Source organism: Mesoplodon bidens (assembly GCF_964165515.1).
Source record: "Mesoplodon bidens genome assembly, chromosome: Y".
Classification (NCBI taxonomy): domain Eukaryota; kingdom Metazoa; phylum Chordata; class Mammalia; order Artiodactyla; family Ziphiidae; genus Mesoplodon; species Mesoplodon bidens.
Genome location: NC_138180.1, coordinates 51,900,212 through 51,921,791, shown reverse-complemented (window position 1 = coordinate 51,921,791; position 21,580 = coordinate 51,900,212). Strand labels below are relative to the sequence as shown.

The 21,580-nt window shown below is 51.9% G+C and overlaps 1 protein-coding gene across 1 annotated transcript in view; it reads right to left on the bottom strand.

Annotated features, from left to right (window-relative positions):
* The window catches only part of LOC308609629 (cAMP-dependent protein kinase catalytic subunit PRKX), an 83,871-nt gene extending 62,651 nt beyond the window's left edge, over positions 1–21,220 (bottom strand). The window contains exon 1 of the mRNA XM_081223365.1: positions 20,736–21,220. Coding sequence (XP_081079491.1) covers positions 20,736–20,901 — 166 coding nt within the window. The 5' untranslated portion in view covers positions 20,902–21,220. The remainder of the gene's footprint in view (positions 1–20,735) is intronic.
* Between the last annotated feature and the right edge of the window lie 360 nt (positions 21,221–21,580).

Genomic DNA, 21,580 nt, shown 5'->3' with positions numbered 1-21,580 from the left:
TAGATGATAGAGAAATACAGACAGATAATAGATGGGTAAATAGATAATAGGTAGACTGGTAGATGAGAGGTGGATAGATATGGAGAGATGAAAGATTTATAGATTTGATAGACGGTACATAGATATAATAGATTAATGATAGGTGGATGGATAGATGATTGATAGACAGACAGACAGGGTCTCTCATGTCAACGCAGAGTTTCTCTGCCTCAGCACTACTGACACTGGGGCTGGATGAGTCTCGGATGCAGGGTGTGCTGGGCCCTGTGGGCTGTGGAGCAGCTTCCCTGGTCTCCACCCACCAGGTGTAACAATCAGTAATGTCTCCAGATGCTGCCAAGTGTCCCGTTCGGAAGCACCAACTTGGAGCAAGACAGCCCAGTCGAACTTTCTGTGGTGACAGAAACAAACGGTCTACGTCCGTGCCGTCCAACTCGTGGCCACGAGCTCACAGCGGCTCCTGAGACTGGGCGACTGGCTTTGATCGTCTTTCATGTGGCCAGCAGCTGGTGCCGCACCTCAGCTCATGCTCAACTCTTGCGTCAAGTGTCAATTTGCCCCTCTGGAAATGTAGAGAATGCTGAGACTCTGACAACAATAGTTTATGTGGCCCACGCTGTGAAGACCACCTAGCTCTCTAAGCAAAAATGGGGTAAGGGACTTCCCTGGTGGCGCAGTGCTTAAGACTCCACACTCCCAGTGCAGGGGGCCCGGGTTCGATATCTGGTCAGGAAACTAGATGCCACATGCATGCCACAAATAAGAGTTCACGTGCTGCAACCAAGTAGCCCGCGAGCCGCAACTAAGACCCAGTGCAACCAGATAAATAAGTATTAAAAAAAAAAACAACTGGGTCAATCTAATGAAGCGAGGCATCCGTCCCACCACTACTGATATACTGCTGTGTGCTGGACGCTCTGCACGTTTCAGAAACAGCCACAATCCACACCAGGCTGGTCCCTCGTATCTTGTTTTGTTACCATCGTGCGGGAAAGGCTGGCAGTAAACCTTAACGACAACAGCCATCCTGACTCTGATGCGCTCATCTGTGTTTCATGGGCCTCTAAGGCTGCAGGACTTCAGAACATAGGTGTGTTGAGGAACATATGGATGGACCTCACCTTGGGGTGAAGGTCGGGAAAGACGTTCATTTTTGAGGAAGGGAAGTTTCCAGTGGAAATTGGAGGGTGGGGTGGACTGGAGAGTAGACGCTCATTGAAATTAAGGACGGGTGGGACTTCCCTGGTGGCTCAGTGGTTAAGAATCCGCCTACCAATGCAGGGGACACGGGTTCCAGCCCTGGTCCGGGAAGATCCCACATGCCGCGGAGCCACTAAGCCCGTGCGCCACAACTACTGAGCCCACGCGCCACAACTACTGAGTCCACGTGCCTAGAGCCCGTGCTCAACAAGAGAAGCCACCACAATGAAAAGCCCGTGCACCGCAACACAGAGTAGCCCCCGCTCGCCGCAACTAGAGAAAGCCCATGTGCAGCAACGAAGACCCAACGCAGCCAAAAACATAAAATAAAATAATTTAAAATTAAAAAAAAAAGAAATTAAGGATGGCAAAGGCCACAGAGAGAATGGAGATTCATGAGGATGGAGGAAACAGGGCAAGAGAAGGCAGGGATTCTGAAATCCTTTCATCGCGTTCTTTAGGCAACAGATTACAGGAAATCACGCGGCGGGCAGGGGGGAAGTGCCTGGCTGATCTGAGCTCGGCGTGTTTTCCGTTTTGTTTCAGAGATTTCCCTGCGGTTGCAGAAGCCAGTAGGAAGGACGAAAGACGAGTGTGGAGTGAAAGAACAAATCCTGCATGAGGCTGGAGGGGACGGGCTAGGAGAGGGAGGGAGGAGAAGCCCACAGGGTAGCGCTGAGGCATCTGAGAAGGTCATGATTTAAAACTTGAAAAAAGATCCTGTACTTTTCTTTTTTTTTTTTTTTTCTTTTTGCGGTACGCGGGCCTCTCACTGCTGTGGCCTCTCCCGTTGCGGAGCACAGGCTCCGGACTCGCAGGCTCAGCAGTGGCCATGGCTCACGGGCGTAGCCGCTCCGCGGCCTGTGGGATCTTCCCGGACCGGGGCATGAACCCGTGTCCCCTACGTTGGCAGGTGGACTCCCAACCACTGCGCCACCAGGGAAGCCCAAGATCCTGTACTTTTATGAAGATGTATTTTATATAACTTAACAATGCTAAAATATAGTAGGATTTTTTGAGAATGTTATTGTAATATATGTTATTGTTTGCACAGACTTTTATGCATAATTCACTCTAAAAGTATACAGTGTATGGTCTAAGAAAGAAAAAAAAAAAGACAGGAAACAGGAAACCCTGGCAGGTGTCCAAAGGGTCCACTGAGTTGTTCTGTTTTGGGGAGGGTGGTGACAAGTTCCATGTTGGACCCTGCGGATGCCTGGAGGAGCAGGGATGTACTGGGTTCAATCGAGCCCCCAAAGATTCATGCCCACCCAGAACCTTAGCATGGGACGTTACTTGGAAACAGGGTCTTGGCAGAAGTGATGAAGTGAAGGGTGTGAGATGAGGTCCTCCTGGATGAGGGTGACCCTGCATCCAATGACAGGGTCCTTCTAAGACACAGAAGAGGAGAGACACAGACACAGAGGGGAAGCCCCGGGAAGACAGAGGCAGAGACGGGAGGGAGGCGGCCCCAAGCCCAGGGACGCCTGGAGCCCCCAGAAGCTGGAAGAGGCGGGAAGGACCCTCCCCTGGAGCCTCTGGAGGGAGCACAGCCCTGGGACACCTCGACCTCAGACGTCTGGTCTCCAGGACTGGGGGAGGATGGATGCTTGTTTCTGTAGGTCACCTGGTTTGTAACGATTTGTAACAAGAGCCTCTGGAAATTCATATAAGGGGCCCCTGGATGTTGGGGGGAGAGAGACAAACCCACCCAACAGGCACTGCCTTGGAGACCAACCTGCAAGCTCACAAGAGAAAGGTGCAGGTGACAGCTGTGCCTTTGGCAGCCACCAGCTCCAGGAGGGTAACTAAAGTCACAAGCGTGGATCAGATCACCCTTTGGACTTTAGAAAATCCTCCTTTGTGATATCCAGCCATCCTGGTGAAAACTCTTTTGTTTCTCTTTTATTGGAACTTCCTATTATTGCTGATGGATACAGTATCTTGTCAAACTTCTCTGAAAATATGACTCAAAGTGAGACTTTAAAAAAAATTCCTCTTATGTTCCCTTGTTTGTTTTCACCTTCTCTTAGGTTCCCTGAATTATTGGCTTTCTCTGGGATCTCAAGTCTTCTGCTATCCTGATGTCTCAGACTGTGTAAAGCTATCGAACAAGGCGAGTTTGGTGGCTGTTTCCTGTTAAGAACAAGGGTCTACAGAGGACCACTCAAGTTTCCACGTGTGAGCGAGGCTGGGACCCTCGGCGTGAGAAAATTAGGAGAAGGTCACCCTTAGACAGCAAACACTGCCTTCCGTCTCTTTACTAAATAAGCTGTTCCAACAGTGCTGATGGTTTTCTGGGCACCATGCTCATCGCAGGAGCTGTGGAGTTCTCCAGGGATCCCTGTGCTTCGTTACTCAATCCTAACTTTTTTTTTTTTTTTGGCCACGCCATGCGGCTCGCAGGGATCCCACTTCCCCGACCAGGGATCGAAGTCGGGCCCCAGCAGTGAAAACGCCAAGTCCTAACCACTGGACCGCTGGGGAAGTCCCACTCAATCCTCACTCTTGTTAGAGCTCGTCTGGGGTCTGGCGTGTCCAGCCCTCCCCACGCTGCTTCGTCCACACTATCCTACACACTGCCATCTGTTCTTGGCTGTCCAGAAGTCTGATGCAACTTCTAAGCTGTGCATGACACCTGCAGCTCCTTTGTGATGACTGTCTGTATCTACGTTAGTGCTGTGTTCCTGAAAATAAACTGTATTATCAGTTTAATGGAAACTTGGGAGAGGGAGACTATGAGGGGTGTGTGTGTGTGTGTGTGCACGTACCAGCAAGCAGGTGGCATCTGTGTGCAGTCAGGTGGCCACATGACATCAGAAGTCTCTGCACTATTGATACTATGTATACAATAAACAACTAATGCGAAGCTACTATATAGCACAGGGAACTCTACTCAGTGCTCTGTGGTGACCTAAATGGGAAGGGAATCCAAAAAAGAGGCGACATATGTAAACGTAGAGCTGATTCACTTTGCTGTACAGCAGAAACTAACACAACATTGTAAAGCAACTATACTCCAATAAAAATTAATTAATAAAAAAGTCTCTGGCAATATTTACAATGGGGAGAGGCTGGAAATAAATTACACACACACACACACGCACGCACACCTCAGAGACACAGGTTGGGTTCCAGACCAACACAATAAAGCCAATATGGCAATAAATCGAGTCACAGGAATTTTTTGGTTTTCCAGGGCATATAAAAGTGATCTTTCCCAGTTGATAGACTCCCCTGTAGTCTATTAAGTATGCAATAGCATTCTGTCTAAAAAACAATGTACAGACCTTCATTTTAAAATAGCTTCTTGCTAAAAACTGCAAACCATCCTCTGAGCCTTCAGGGACTTGTCGTAGTAACATCCAAGTTCCCTGGTCCCAGATACCATGACCCATATAATCACAATGAAAACGTTTGAAATATGGCGAGAATGACCAACATGTGACCCAGAGACACAAAGGGAGCAAGTGCTGTTGGAAAAATGGCACCAACAGGCTTGCTCGAGGCGGGGCTGCCACAAACCATCCATTTGTAAAAAAACGCGGCATCTGCAAAGTGCAGTAAAGCAAGCTATGCCTGTGTGTATATATATTTAAAACTGTAACTTTCACTACATCTTCTCAAGGAAGATGTAGTTTGTCTTCTGCTGACAAACTCAATGTTCCCATCAGTGAAGATGTTTTGCCCGTTTGAAAGTGTTTTGTTATGAAATCCTCAAGTAACCATAAGAATATGGTTCATACAGAAACAGAAGACATGCTATAAGGGGTCCGTGTAGAACATGCAACCAGAGATGTTTAGAAAATAGCAGCTGATATTCAATCACTTTTGGAAAATATACGTATGCCTCTGGACGTTTACTTATACTAGGGAAAGAAGGTCTTTTTGACGTGTAATTTAGCTCAGGTGTCATAATGAATCAGGGGACGGCCGAGAATTTTCTTAAAGAGCTGTTTCCATTGGTATCACTAACAGTGCCTGAGAAATCACTTAAAACCGATCCTGAGGTAGTGGCACTCCAGAAGGAAGGCATTCTGATGTCTGATTTTGTTTACCTATACGACTGCTGGGATTCTTAAGTGTGTAAGCTGTGCTGTCCAATGCAGTAGTTACCGGACACATGTGGCTTATTTAAAGTCCAATGAAGTGAGGTTGAATCAAATAAGGAAGTTGATGATGACCCAGCAATCCCACTCCTGGGCATCTATCCAGACAAAACTGTAATCCAAAAAGACACATGCACCCCTATGTTCATAGCAGCTCTATTTACAATAACCAAGACATAGAAGCAACCTAAATGCCCCTTGACAGAGAAATAGATAAAGAAGATGTGGTACATATATACAATGGAATATTACTCAGCCATAAAAAAAGAATGAAATCATGCCATTTGCAGCAACATGGATGGACCTAGAGATGATCATACTAAGTGAAGTAAGTCAGACAGAGAAAGACAAATATCACATGATACCACTTATATGTGGAATCTAAAATACAACACAGATGAACTTATTTACAAAACAGAAACAGACTCACAGACATAGAGAACAGAGTTGTGGTTGCCAAGGGGGAGGGGAGGTGGGGGAGGGATGGATTGGGAGTTTGGGGTTAGCAGATGCAAACTATTATATATAGGATGGATAAACAACAAGGTCCTACTGTAGAGCACAGGGAACTCTATTCAATATCCTGTGACAAACCATTATGGAAAAAAATGTTATATATGTATAACTGAATCATTTTGCTTTGCTGTACACCTGAAACTAACACAATATTGTATATCAACTATACTTCAATAAAATAAATTTTAAAAAAAGAAGCTGGTACATCAGCTGGTCACCATAGCAAAATAGATTATAGGACATGGTCCTCATGGCACCAAGTTCTGTTGGACCCTGCTGCTCTAAAGAATCCAAGAACAGGAGAAGAAGTTTGCTATGAGAGAATCCAGGAGAGGCAAATGACTCAAGAACTAGGCATACAAACATGCTCAACTAGTCACGCTCAACTAGTCTTGTTGAGTCTACTCAGGAGCCTGGCTCATTTGCATAATAGGGCTGAGGCCGCCATATTGCTCCCAAACTGAGAATCACCTTTATTTCCTGATAGGGGAGGATCAGGGCTCAGTCCGAAACTTATCCTTGGTAACAGAAAACAGGACTAAAGTTGCATAATAGTCTTTACAATGTTTAGACCATTCACGTGATGGTTAATGGAAAGCATGGATCCTGCTGAAATATCCCCCAGCTGACCAACCGTTGGGTTCTCGGAGCACAAGAACCTTTCTTCTTCTAAAGCCCCTGACCCCGATCCTTGTCTCTTCTCTCTCTTGCTGATCACATCCCTGAGAGGTGACCCTTCAATTCCTCAAACTGACCTCACGCTTTGAACTCTTGCCAGGGTAACCGACAGCCAGCAACACATCCATTCTTCCAGTGCCTGGCTGGACAAATATTCTGGGGTCCCTACTGTGCCCCAGGGTACAGAGTGATACAGTGTGGTAGACATAGACCCAGGCCACCTTCAAGCCCCTCAATGTCCACTTCAGAGCCCCCCACGCTCAAAGCAGCACCTCTCAAACTCTCTGATCTCAGGATTTCTGGATGCACTAGAAATCTATCAAGATCCCTGAGGAGCGTTTGTTGGTGTGGGGCTTGGGGGTGCCTCTCGATAGCAGCCATACTAACAAGTAAAACAAAAATACAGAAAACACAAGAGCCCTCGAGGATGCATTTCACTGGTGGTCAAAGAGACAACCATCATCACACGTCAGGTGGCTACTGGAAATTCCACCCAACACTCATGTGAGAAGGAGAGAGGAAAAAAAAGCAGATTATGCTTTCGTATTCTTACAAAAGTCATAGCAACCTCAGTCCCATAAGGAACTCCCATGGGCCCCAGGACCCCACTTTGAGAACCACTTTCATCTCAGCTATGGACGGACCGTAGCAACCCATCGCATAACCGACGCGGTCTTTCAAGAGGCATTTCGTTCTGCCTCTTAAATAGACTATTTCTCAAGACCCAGCATTTTCCAAACAGGATAAAGAAATATTTTTACAGTCTTTTTAGTTTAGGCTCTGCAAAGGAGACATATTTCGAATGAGCCTATTAGGTATTACAATCCACCCTTTACATTCTCATTTAGTATCTATTTTGTGATCATTTAAGAGCTCACGGCACTAAATACGGGCATTCTGAAAACCTGAACAAACGACACCTGATCAAATATAACTGTCTCCCATTCAAAGTCTTTCTGATGATTCCCACTTCAAACCACAACCTTCTCACCAAGATCAAAGGTGTCATTTGAGAATGTGACAAAGACCCACTTTCCCTCAACAATCTTCCTCCAGGATTTCCTACCTGTCAAGGATATCCAATTCCCACAGCATAACCCTCATTCCCCAAAGACGAAGGACGGAGACCAGGGGGTCGGGGAGGGAGCGACCTAAGGGTCCCCAGGAGTCATCTTAAAAGTCCCCCGTGGCCGCAGGTTGGGGTAAGCATGCACCCTTCATCTTTGTGCGATACACGCAAACCACATCCTGGGAAAGCCCATGGAATCCAAACATCTACTAAGAAGAGAAAAACGCGTGTCTCCCAATGCCCGTGCCTCAGTCTTGCCCAGCTGGAGCCAGAGGACGTGTTCATAACCCAAAGTACACTGCTCTACAAGCCCGGGCACGGCCAGTCCCTGCAGAGTCAGGACAGCCAGAGACCTGTTTCACAGGGCATGCCAGCCACTTGGGAAGTCAAGTTTAATGCTGGCAACAAATAAAATCGATAGAAAGACAAGGTCTCCATGCCTCAAGGGCCTTGAGAAAAGCTGCTCACTCTGTCTTGAAGGCCCTCCTGCAAATCTGCGGTCTTTCAAGAATCCACATGCAAGACTCCTGCTGTCTGTGCTACTGAGTGATTCCTGGACTGGACTGGCGGCCTCATTTTATACTCAGCCTGCCTTCTACTTTCCTTTCACTGTGTGATGTCTGTCACGATTCATTACTCTTTTCTGGGCTGCAAATGAAGCAGCCTGGAACCCGGACCGTCAGAGGTTGCACTGTTTCCAGAACAAAAACGTTCTGAAGGGACAATTCAGAAACCACCTTCTGGGGCAGACTCGGGACTGTCTACCTAGGAACTACCTGCCCTGCTGACTTAACAAGAAGGCCAGGCAGCGGGCCTGGCAATGGGAGATGGCTTTTCCCATCCAAAGAGGTTGGCCGGTCTCAGGTTTCATCAGAGTATTTGTCAACGTCCGAAGAACTGGAATGTTTTCAACAGCCAGAAGGGTTCTCACCCCCTCAGCCAAAAACTTTGCAGTGTACACGGGTGTGTGCACACCTGTGTATGCAGTAGTGCAGGGAGAAACAGAAACACAGAAAACCACTGGACAACTACAGAAAGAAGTCGGTTTCCCCTTGTACAAAGGTAGAAGATCTCCCACCGATAACCCAGGAGGTAAAGAGACCAGTCCACACACCCACCCCCCACCCTTCCCACGGATGGTTTTGCCAGTGGCATCTAGACAGGGATTGTAAAGCTGATGTCTAAAGCTGACGGCACCCTTGTTTTGCTTTTGCTTTTAAGGAAGCCGAGCAGCTGTCCTGAAATGCACTGCACTTAGAAACAGGCTTCTGGAGCAGGTGGCTGCTGACTCGTTTTTCTCCATGCTTATTTCTATGGCTTGTTCTCCCCAGGGAAGCAGCTGGGGCTTTTCATTCGTGAAGGGAGAACTGTAATGAAAGTAGCAGCAGCTGGGAGAGGGAAACAAACCTGTAAGAGGGTCAACCAGCCACAGTGCATAGAACACAAGACTCCCCCAACGACCAAGATGAGGCGGTGAGCCTTTGGGCTGCCCTGGGGTGGTGGGAAAAGATGACGCCGGCTTAGCAGTCCTCCTGGGTCACGATTCCATTTCTTCCATGGCCCTCTGGGATGCTCAGAGGAGCAGCCCAGAATGTCAATCAAAATACAGCACTTTACTACCAGGAAAAGTAAATAAAGACCAAAAAAAGAAAGAAAGAAAAAAAAACCCTACACAAAGAAGAGTAACATAAACCAAAAGCAAGCAGAAATAAAGACCTAACCCGGGTCTTTGTGTTAGGTCCTTACTAACTTTACAAGCAGGAAACAATGAAATTGAAAACAAAAGAGACTTCCCTGGTGGTCCAGTGGCTCAGACTCCACGCTTCCACTGCGGGGGGGCACGGATTTGATCCCTGGTCAAGGAACTAGATCCCCCATGCCGCGAGTAAGACGCAGCCCAGTGAAATAAATAATAATAATAATAATTTTAAAAGAAAACAAGAAATCAATAGAGAAAAAATAATCAAGGCAACAAGAAGCTGCTGCTTTGACCCAAATCAATACAACAGATACCTCAGAATCTGTTACCAAAAGAACATGCTAATTAATCTTTTGGAGGATCAACTAAATGAAGGTCTTGGTGAGTAAAATCACTGCCAACAATGACTATTTATATTCAAGAATCCAATACTCTGACTCACTGGTGTTTTGGTTTTTTCTGGATAAATGTTTTTTTCCCTTGAGGTGTAAGGATAAATGGAAACCAGCACCCAGGCAGAATTTCCAAAAGAGGAAACTCTAGATAGTTGGCCTTCTGGATGCCCATTCGATTTGGGGTTGGGGGTTGGGGGGGGACACTCCAAGCTAGAGTTTTCAATCTGTGCTGAATGATTTTTTTTTGAATTGTCCCCAAACATATGCTGGGTAACTACCCACCTCTCCTCGCTTCCTGCTAGCCCCCTGCCCCCCGACTGCACACACCCAGGCACAAGCTTCTGTCTGCCCCTCCAACCTCAGACCCCAGGTGCCCTCAGCATTACAAAGGCCGTCCTCTGAGCAGCAGAGCCCTGCCCGCCACACCCAACCCTCAGATCTGCCCAGTCTGGTCTTTTGTTCAGTGAAGTGGCTCCCGAGATAATGATCCAGCAGGGTGACATCATCAACCGAATAAACTGTCAACTGTTTTACAGGAACCCTGGGGAGGCTGCCCTCCGAATGCCTTCGATAAGCCGCCTCATCAAAACCGTGTCCAAAGGAGCCACGTCCAGAGGATGCACATAGACAGCAGCTCACGACATGGGAGCACTGGGTGCAATGATTTTCAGGAACTCATGCGTTTGAGCAGGGACTCTGGGAGACGGTTTGTTTTTCCTGTACCTGGAGGAAAAGCCAGCGTGAATTTCCAAATGGTAAGTGGGGTGAACAGATGTGCAAGGTGCCAAAGGTGGATCTTTTTTTCAAGCGTGGAATCACCCAGTGGGAGGGGACCTCGGACGCCCAGGGTCTAGTCTTGACAGTCCTCCTCGACTAAGCGGGCGGCAATGGGCCAAGCAGGTGTTGGGGAGGCCACGGCAGCACCTGGCATGAAATAAAGGCTGCAAGGATGGCCCAGAGGGGTCCGACGGGAGCCCCTACATGGGGACAAGGTGACTCACAGGACGGGTGACAGCCACCCACATGGAGAATGTCCCCTTCATGTTCCTACGCCCCAGGGGAGCAGGACCCACCCATGCCCGAGGAGGAAAGGATCTGCATCCTAGAACACACGCCCTCACTCCACCAGCAGCCTTGGCTGATACAGGGCGTTCCAGTGGGAGGAGCCTTGGGGACACTCAGGATGCTTGCCTGGAGTTCTCGATGGCTAACTCCAAAGGCACTGAATAGCTCTTTGTAACATATGCTCCTATTTGGACGCAACCCAGATGCCAAGCGGACGTTTACTGAAGTGCCCTAAGGATGTAGCAAGAGACACAGCATCCTGTGCACCCAACCCAGCGTAGTATCGGAGATCCCTCCTCCCCGTGAAACGCAGGGGGGGCATGACGCTGCTGGAATTAGGAGCTGCTTAGATGCATTCGTCGTGTTGCTTTTATTATTCTTCCAAGGGTAACCTCAGGGTGGCGGGGGGAGAGCCTGCCAAGTTCCTCAAAACAAAAGATTAATAAACGTACCCCTGTTGTCCAATCAATCAACATGCTCAAGCCTCCTCGAGAACAATCCACCCGCCGCCACCTTTACCTCCCGCCTCCGGGTGGGCACAAGCTTGGTTTCTGGGATTCCACGTGGCTAACCACACCTGCCTCCGCATGGGTCACAGCCGTGCGTCTAAAGGTCCATCCTGGGGCCAGAAGCTCCTCGAAGGTATAAGGCTTTGTCATCTCATCTTGGAGCAGTCCCGTCACTGGGGTTTCTCTTGCAACACGAGAACTGGTGCTGCTTGCCCGGGGAGGTGGAAGTTAGTGGTGACACCATTCCAGACCCTCAAAAGAGGGCAAAGATGGGGCAGCCTCAGGTAACTCAGTAATCCCTTCCCCAGCGTGCACAGCCACGCGCACACACACACAATTTCCAGACCCATCTGTTGGTCAGTGGATCTCCCATTTCTCCTCCCAGGTAGTAACGGAAGAGCTTCTTATTGTTACTCTGGTCCCTGCATCTGTGGAAGTCAGTGCCGTCAGACCAGGGCTGAGGCCAGGCTGGGTGCAGCCATCCACCCGTCACGTTCCCCAAAGCGGTGCCGTGTCTCAGGTGAGGTGTACACAGTAGATTAGAAGAATCAGTGCACGATACACAGAATAAGATGTCCTCGTCCTAATCCCCAGAACCTGGGGACATGTTCATTTACATGGCAAAGGGGTGCTAACCACAGACTTGAATCAGCAGAGCCTTAATAGCGAGATGCCCCTGGGTTAGTTGGGTGAATCCAGTGGAGTCACCAGGGTTCTTAGAAGTATCCGAGAGAAACAGGAGAGAAACAGCATGAGAAGGGTTTGACCCGGCAATGCCGTCTTCAGTGATGAAGGAAGATTATCATAAACAAAGGAATGCGGGTGGCTTCTACAAGCTGAAAAAGGCCAGGAAACAAATTCTCCCCTGGAGCCTCCCAAAGGCACACAGCCTTGCCCACACCTTGGTTTTTAACCCAGCCATACTGGGAATTCCCTGGCGGTCCAGTGGTTAGGGCTGGGAGCTTTCACTGCCGAGAGCACGGTTCCGTCCCTGGTCGGAGAACTGAGATCCTGCGAGCTGCACAGCACGGCCAAAAAAGAAAGAAAGAAAGAAAGAAAAAAAAAAACAACCAGTAATACCATTTCCAGGCTCCTAACCCTTGGAACTGCAGGTTAATCAATGCATGTTGTTTTAAGCCACTGAGTTTGAGGTAATTTGTTACAGTAGCCAAAAGGTGGGAAAGGCCACGAGAGAGATCACAACAGAAGACAAAGGGAAGAGAAGCTTGCGCTGGGCTTCCTGTGCGGGCCCTGCCCTCCCCCCACCCCCCGCACCTGCCGGCTCCCTGACTCCGGAGTCAGAAGAAGGAGGTGCTCTGAGCACCGGAGGGGTGGATGCACGACAGGTGTGCTAAGAGAAGCGAGCGCCAAATCCATGCAAAGACACTATCGTATGTCCTGGAAAACGAGACGAGCCTGTGTTTGGAAAAGATGATGCTGGTGATGATGAAGGTGATGATATTATGGTGCTTACCTTGGCTGCAATCAGCCAAGTCCACCTGGGGTGAGGCTCAACTAGTGCATTATGGGAACTCCAAAGAGGCTGAGGTACCATATGATGCATTAAAAGGTTCATGGTGTGATGGGCTGAATTGCGTCCCTCCACCCAAAGAATTTCATCTAGAAGTCCTGACCCCCAGCACCTTGGGATGGGGCTGTATTTGGACATGGGGTCTTTACAGAGGGGATGAAGGTAAAATGAGGTCACTAGGGTGGGTCCTGATCCCATAGGACTGGTGTCCTTATAAGAAGAGGAGATCGGGACATAGACACACACAGAGGGACGACCACGTGAGGACACAGGGAGGAGACGGCCGTCTACACGCCCAGGAGAGAGGCCTCGGGAGGAACCCACCAGCCCTGCCCACACCTGGATCTCAGATTCCGGCCTCCAGAGCTGTGTGAAAATAAATTTCTATGGTTTAAGCCGCCCAGGCTGTGGTGCATTGTTTCTCTAAGCAAATGAATGTAACAGGAGAAACAAAATGGGGTCCATCCAACACAGTGAAATATGACTCAGCCATAAAAAGGAATGAAGCACTCACACAGGCTACCAGGATAAAATTCAAGAATGTGAAGCTCAGTGAGAGAAGCCAGACACAAAAGGCCAGTGTATGATTCCACTGACGTGAAATGTCCAGAACACGCAAAGCCATAGAGACACGGGTTAGTGTTTGCCAGGGGGGCTGGGGAGTGACTGCTTAATGGGTAGAGAGTGTCCTTTGGGGGCTGATGAAAATGTTTTAGAACCAGATAGAGGCGGTGGTTGCATAACACTGTGCCACCGAATTGTCCACTTTAAAACACCCTTCTGTGCATTTCAATTAAACGAAAGTTTCCCAAGTGTCAGAAGTGATGCAGAGGATGCTGGTGGAGGGTGGCAGGATGTGGCGGAAGGCGATGGTGATGATGTAGATAACGACACAGACGTCCCCCAGGCAGATCAAACTAACCACGTCCCGAACGGTACTCCTGGCCTTTCCCCCCAAACACTGCTCCATCCCTAACCCCCTCCATGTCTCCAAGTGGTGGCACAGCTTTCCAATCATGTAACCCCCACACCTTGGAGCTACCCCTGATTCTTGTCTCAGCCACTGTTAGGGACTCTGCATGTCTGTGTCTCCCCCAAATCCATATGGTGAAGCCCGAACTCCTGGTGGGACCGTATTTGGACATGGAACCTCTAAGGAGGTAGAATGAAGTCATAGGGGTGGAGTCCTGATCCAAGAAGGCACTTCCTTCTCCCTGCACAGGCACCCAGGAGAGGACGTGTGAGGACATGGCAAGGAGACAGCCACCTGCCAAGCAGGACCCCTGTGCTCTCACCAGACACCCCATCAGCCAGCACCCTGACCATGTGGGGAGAAGACCCCCAAATGCCCCATCCTACCTCACTCCTCCCGGGGGTCCCTGTGAAAAATCAAGGGAGATATTTGTGCTCTGACCAGAACGCTAAGAATGATCTTGAAAAAGTGAACCTTCCTTTCTCAGTTCTTTACTGTTCTTCCCAGCAAGAAGGAGCATTTGTAGTCTGCAAAGCAAAGAGGAAAAAGGGAAACGTTTTAAATGGTGTGAAGGTGGTGACATGTGGGTGTTTGAAGACAAACAAACAAACTTGGAGGAAAATACCAAGAAAGCCCCAAGAAGTTGCTCCTGAGACTGAAGGAGATGGACTGAGAATCGTGAACACGTGTTTCTCGGGAAGAACATCGTGCTGACAAGCTTCAAGTGACCCCGGAAAGGGGAAGCGTGTGTCCGTGTCATGTGGTGCTTCCGCCCTTTTCTTCCAGTGACAGACACGGCCTCCTTGGTGGTCCCCGACTGCGGAGAGACCCATCCCAGAAGCAGGTCTGAGATCAGCATCATGGCGCCATGTCCTCGTCCCCATGGATGAGCCAAGTTGGGACAAGGAGGGTTGTCCCCAGATCCAGGGAGAGAGGTGTCCTCCTGTAAGGAATCCAGGATGCGACAAGGTGAGGCTGCTGCTCGGGCAGCCACCTGCACCCCAAAGGCAGAAGCTCAGGAGGAAGAAGGCAGGGCGACATGGAAGGAGAAGTCAACCCAGTGTTATGGACTGGATGTCTGTGCCCCCCCAAATTCCCATTTTGAAGCCCTATCCCCCCACACCAATGGGACGGTATCCGGAGGTGGGTCTTTGCAAAGTAATCAGGATGAGATGAGGTCACGAGTGGGGTTCCCAGGATGGGATGAGTGTCCTTATAAGAGCTTTGTACTCACCACCATCTGAGCACCCAGCAGGAAGACAGCCAGTGCAACCCAGGAGAGAACTCTCACCAAAAGCCAACCACGCTGGCACCTTGATCTCGAACTTCCAGCCTCCAGAACCGGGAGAAATCAATCTGAGTTGTTGATAAGACACCCAGTGGACGGTATTCTATTATGGCAGCTGGTGCCCATCAAGAAAACAAGGTCGGGATGGATTCAAGATGGCGCCCCTTGGCCTGACCACATGGGAACTCACCCTGCCCCATCCAGCTCGGGGGATGACCTCTGTCAAACAGTGAGCTCTGCTTTAGCCACACCCACATGCTGTGTGAGATGAGGACACCCTCGGAAAATACATGTAAGCTGGTGTCCTCCACCTCCAAGGATTTGGGGAAACTGCTTCATGGACCAAGCTGTAAAGCCACGTAGAAATCAGCTCTGCAATCCTCTCTGGCAGGTGTATTCGTTTCCTGGGGCTCCCGCAAACTGTGAGCTTAAAGCCACAGGCATCCATCCTCCCCCAGTCCTGGAAACCAGACATCTGAGATCAAGGTGTCCCAGGGCTGAGCTCCCTCCAGAGGCTCCTTGGGGAGGATCCCTGCCTCTTCCAGCTTCTGGGGTTTCCAGGCGTCCCTGGGCTTGTGGCCCCATCCCTCCTGTCTCTGCCTTCATCTTCCCAGGGCTTCTCCTCTGTGTCTGTGTCTCTCTTCTCCTCTTCTGTGTCTTAGAAGGACCCTGTCACTGGATGTAGGGCCACCCTCCTCCAGGAGGACCTCATCTCAGACCCTTCACTGCATCACATCTGCAAAGACCCCGTTTCCAAACAAGGTCCCGGTTCCCAGGTTCTGAGAGGACATGAGTTTGGGGGGAGAAGGGGGACTCTATCCGACCCAGGACAGCAGGTTCTGTGTGCACGTGTCTGTGACCCGTTTGCTCATCCCTGCCTCTCTCACTGACTGCACATTTCTCCTCCTGGCTGGTCCTCACCTGACCCCCCCCCCCATCCCATACTTTCTATCCTCTGGCCCATTTTCCTTTTCTCCTCCCGAGCAGGGACCTATGGGCTCTGCATCTCCTAAGCTTCTCTTCCCAAAGCCCCACCCTCCTCCCGCCCCGCCGTCCCCTTGGAGATAGAAAGTAAGAAGGCTGAGAGTGTAAGAGGAAGAGGACGTGGAACAGGCGGATCCACGGAGACAGAGAGCAGACGGGGGTTCCCAGCAGCCGGAGGAAACAGGGGGTGACTGCTCACAGATTTCGGGTCACCCTGCAGGGGCAGCAGACAAAAATGTTCTGGAACCTCACAGAGATGAGGGTCGTGCGACTTTGTGAATGTGTGAAGCGCCACGGCATGGTTCCCTTTGAAATGGTTCCTTTTGTGTTATGTGAATTTCACTGCCATTTTTTAGAAATGAGAAGGAACAGGGACTTCCCTGGCGGTCCAGAGGTTAAGACTCCGTGCTTCCACTGCAGGCGGCTGGGGTTCGATCCCTGATCAGGGAACTAAGATCCCGGGCTTCCCTGGTGGCGCAGTGGATGAGAGTCCGCCTGCAGAGGCAGGGGACACGGGTTGGTGCCCCGGTCCGGGAAGATCCCACATGCTACGGAGCGGCTGGGCCCGTGAGCCATGGCCGCTGAGCCTGCGCTTCCGGAGCCTGTGCTCCGCAACGGGAGAGGCCACAACAGTGAGAGGCCCGCGTACCGCAAAAAACAAACAAACAAACAAAAAAGGGACCTAAGATCCCACATGCCACTTGGAGTGGCCAAAAAACAAGTAAACTTTTTTTAATGAGGAGGAACAGCCTGCAGGACTTCTGTAAGACGAAATATTCTTTTCTAGTATTTTCCGTAATTTTATAAAAAGAAATATTCTTCTCTCGTATTTTACCTAACTTTCGAACTTCCTCTCATGCTCTTAAGTTGAAACTACCATTCACACCCACTCAAGGTAAATCAGATTAAAAGGTGAACACGATTTTCTGGGTATCGTTACACAATAAGCAACATTCCCTGCTAAAGGCTTCTGTCAACATCGCCCCGAGAGAAGTCATTCACATGCAGTGGGAAATCTCCCCAGGGCGGATTCCACCCACCTCCAGGGCGTGCTGCTCCTGTGATGGTTTGGGAGTCCAGGTGGGAGGGAGAAAACTTAGGGCCGGTTCTGGGGAACCAAGAGTGCATGAGACACTCGTATCAGCAGGGAGGAAAATGAACGTCAGAGACAAACAGTGCAGGTTTAATTAATCACTACGGAAGGTCTCCTCGGTCTAAAGAAAATACAACTTTCTGACAGCGCAATGTGATAGTAAAAAAATACAAGTGTCAGGCGTGAGCGCGTCTCTGTGGTCAGGGAACGAGCTCTGTGCCTCGATCTCAGTGCTGGTGGCTGCCCAGATGGATGTACAGGATAAAACTGCACAAAACTACACGCATGCCCCCTCTTCACAAAGTCAAACGAGTGCCCGTGAAAAGTGGGAGCACTGATTAAGGTCTGTGGTCTCTGAGCAGGACGGACCCCACGCCGGCGCGCGTCCTGGTTTTGATATTGTGTGACACCTACAGAAGACGTCACGGGGGAAACTTCATGAAGGGTGCAGGTTTTGGAATCTCCTGTGTGCCTATCGTTATTTCAAAACATTTATCTTTAATAGCACCAGTGTTCGTGCTCATAGCAAGAAAGCAAGCTTGTACCGGGACCAGGCATGTGGACCAGGGGCTGCACACCATTCCTTCCGTAACTGAGCCTGTTTTTCAATCTACGAAATCAGTTTGGCCAAGACAGGACCCAAGGTCCCTTCCACGCTCTTTAAAAAATGCCCGTGTGATTTTTCACTGACACTAGCTGAGTTTTCTTCCAAGCTGTCTGAATTTGTGGAGAGCTAATCAACCTCGAACACGGACAACTTCCCATAGACGGTGTATCCAGGAGCACAGCATAAGGACATCTGGGACCTTACTGGTCACTGACTTTCCTCCTTATTCTATCTCCAAGGTGTCATGGCCGCCCCGTGAACTGGGCCATCTGCTTCCAGCTGGGTCTTGGTATCCCGGTGCCAACCCTCCTGGGGGGTCCTGCCGTCTGAATAGCCACTGCCAGTTTTGCTAAATCATGCAGAAGCACATCTGTGCCCACCTGCCGCGTTCCACCTGCGCTGATCATCACAACCATCCTTGGGGGATTGTGAGTCAGCAATTCTGTCCCACGGGCGCCTCCCCCGGGGCCCAGCTCACAGGCAAAAGAAAAGGATGAATAAAATGCCTGTTGGTGAGAAAAAGAAGAGCTCACACACTGGAGTGGAGATCAGACCAGGTGAAAATGCACCACTGTGAGAGGCCAGAACTTCAGAACTTCAGGGTGGAGGACAAGCCCAGCCAGCCTGGTCCTTCCACTCTGACTCATTCTGGAAGGTTCCAAGGGCGTGGGGATTGTGGTTATGTTAAGAAAGGCTGAGAGGTTTGTCAGGGTGTTTTGTGGTTTTCTGTTTTGTGTGTGGGTTCGTTTCAAGTTGTGGAAAACAGCCTTGCTCAGCTGGAGAAATGCATACAGATGGCCTCAGACGATTCAGATCCACTGGAGGTGCCTGTTTGCGATGGGGGACAGTTAGGAATGGGTCCAGGAGGAGTCAAAAGGGAACTTAGGTTTCCTGGGCCCGAAGCTTAGGAGGAAGAGGCACCATGCTGGCCCCAACTGCGTTCTAACTGTGGGAAAAGAGCCCAGCATAGCCCCTCAGTTTTGTCCATGACACCTCATGGTCTAAACTTACTGGAAACTCTAACACCTCTGATGGGTTTGGGACTTTTTACAACCTTATTCTTAGTTTCTTAGATGAACGATGCACAGATAAATCTGGAATATTAAAGAAAGTTCTGGCAAAAGGTGATTTTAAAAAGCCACCAAAACTACAAAGCCACACACACACACACACACACACACACACACACACACCCTGGGTCCCAGACCCCTGCTGGTCCAACATCCTGAACTGTGTGACCTGGCTCTCCCTTCACACCCTTGGAACCCACAGGAAGTTATCCTTGAAGACCAAGTATCTTCTGCATTAAGAAAGGGAAAGAAAACTGGAGAGCTCATTTCCCACCCCCCACCCGGCCCTGCTCGGTCCCCAGAGGCAGTGACATTCTATTTTTAAGGACAAGACGACCCACTGGGCACCCTATGCCCACTAGGCAGCGCCCAAAGCCCCCCCAGGCAGCTGCAGACACCAGGCTGCGTCACGTCCGCAGCCCACCCGCCAGCCCATGCCCCGCCTGATGCCCTGGCACCTTTCACAATAGACTTGCTTAAGTGCCCAGAACAGATCCTGTTGCCAGCGCTGCGTGCCAAGGGCCGCCGGGTCCTCCCGCAACTTTCCATTGTTGAATTGTGTTTCCACCTACCGGTGTGACTGCAATGGTCTAGGTTTCTATCCTGGTCTCCTACCCTGCAAAACACAGCCAGCTTTTAAAGCAGCCCTGCAGAGCGCCCCAGGGGGAGGGAGGGAGGGAGGGAGGGAGAGAGAGAAGATGGCGAAGATGAAGACAGAGAGACACAGAGAGAAAAACAGGAAAGGGAGAGAGGGAGAGAGAGAGAGAGATGAAAGAGGAGATGGACAAGAAGGCTCAGAGGGAGAGGAGGAGAGAAACAGGAGAGAGGGAGGGTGCTTTCTTTCCCCTCCGTCCCAAACCAGGCTTCCTGGGCACTCCTTCCTCACAGCCAACTACACACGGGCAAAAGGCTACTGACGGAAAAGGGAAGGTTTCAAGGTCACTCTGAGTGGTTTTCATGCCACTCTGGCTGTGCCCCTTGGTCATATGAAGCCCCAAGCCATGCCCTTGAGGCCAATGCTTCCTCCTCCCTTCCAAGAGAGGGTGGGGAAGGGCCCCAAGAAGTACCTGGGTACCCCTGCTCCAGGGTCATTTACGGTATGTGCCCCCTTCCTCACGGATTCTTTCCTGACAGGTTGGGACAACTTCCTTAGCAACAAAGAGTTGCTAAGAAGCCACAGGCTGGTTTGAGCCCACAGCCTGAAGGCAGCACCCTTGAGGAGTTGGGATATTCTGACCCACTCAGGGCGGGCTCCACACACCAACACGTTTTGGGATCCAGGCACTCGGGACTGGAGACTTCACGCTTCCAGCTGCCTAGGAGCGGTCAGGTTCATAGGCGGACGACAAAAAGGAAATCAGTGCCGGATAAAAGAAATGCCCAGTTCCGGATACACGGACGGAAAATGCGGCAGGGTAAGGATATGCGTAATTCAGCCGCCCCGCGCCCCTAAAACGCCACGGGACACCTGACCTCCCAGTTCTCAAGTCCAGGCGGGAGCCTCCTGAGGCGGGGCAGAAGGGGAGCCTGGCCAAGGTGAGGTCTGCAAGGGTCTCCGCGGCCGCCGCCGCCTCCGTCCCCGGGAGCCCCTGCCCGCGAGGGCGCGCGACGTCCTCAATGCGACGTGACCCCAGCAAGTTCTGGGACGTCGGGGGGGCCCAGACACCGGGGAGGTTGTTGGGGGGTGGGCGGGAAGGTCTAAATCAGGAGACTTTGGAGGCGCGGGGCAGAGCGCCCGCAGGTGGGGAGGCTATCGGGGGCCGGAAGAAAGCCCTCCAAGTCTCGGGGCGTTCGGGGGACCCAGGGCGCACGCGGAACCCCGCGCGGAGACCCCGAGCAGGCGGGACCAGGCAGGGCCCTCCCCGGGCGGCGGCCGGGCGACCGCACACAAGCCTTTTGTCTGATGCCGGCTTCCCGGGCGGCGCCGGGCCCCCGCGCGTCGCACTCACCCACGGTGGCCAGCGTGTCGAAGTCCTGCGGACGGTAGGCGGGCGGCTCCGGCGAGGGCGCCCCGGGGCCGGGGAAGTGCGCCGGCGCCCCGTCGGGGGTCTCCCCCGAGCTCTCTCGGGAGGCGGCGTCCGCCGCGGCCGCCTTGGCCAGCCCGGGCGCCTCCATGGGGGCGCGCTCAGGTCCGGGTCGCCGGGCCGGGCCGGCGGGCGCGGGGGGCCGGGCTTCCCGGGACGCAGCCTCGGAGGGCGGCGCGGCGGCGGCGGCGGCATCAGCGGCGCCCACCCATGCGCGGCCCCCGCCTCCCGGTCGGCGGCCGGGCGCAGCTGGCGGCGCGGCAGGGACAATGGCGGGGCGCGGGGCGGCGATCAGGGCAGGAGCGGCGGCGGCAGCCGATGGGAGTAGCCAGCGGCCTCTGGGGGCGGGCGCGGTGCGGCCTGGGCGGGGGGCGCGGCCCGGGCGGGCGGGCGCGAGGCGGGGTCCTGGCCGCGGCCGCCCGGCTGCCTGTTCATTCCTCTCGTCCCGCGCCCGCCGCCGCCGCCGAGCGGGTGCTGCCTGCAAGCTGCTGGGGGGCCGGGCGGAAGCGGCCTGGGCGGGGCCGCCCGCTCCCTCAGCCCGCCCGGGCGCCGGCCCGGACTCCGCCCGCCCGGCTGGGGGTGTGGCCCGCGCGGCTGGGGGTGTGGCCCGCGCCGCCGCGCCCCGCCCCCTCCGCGCCCCAGCCCTGGGACCTCAGGGCCCGGGCGCCAGGGGCCTGTCCCGCCATTCTGGGGCGGGCGCGTGCGGGCGCGGGCGGGGGGGTGCCTGCGCGGCCTCCGCGCCCCGGGGCGCCCCAGGGATGGGGTCTCGG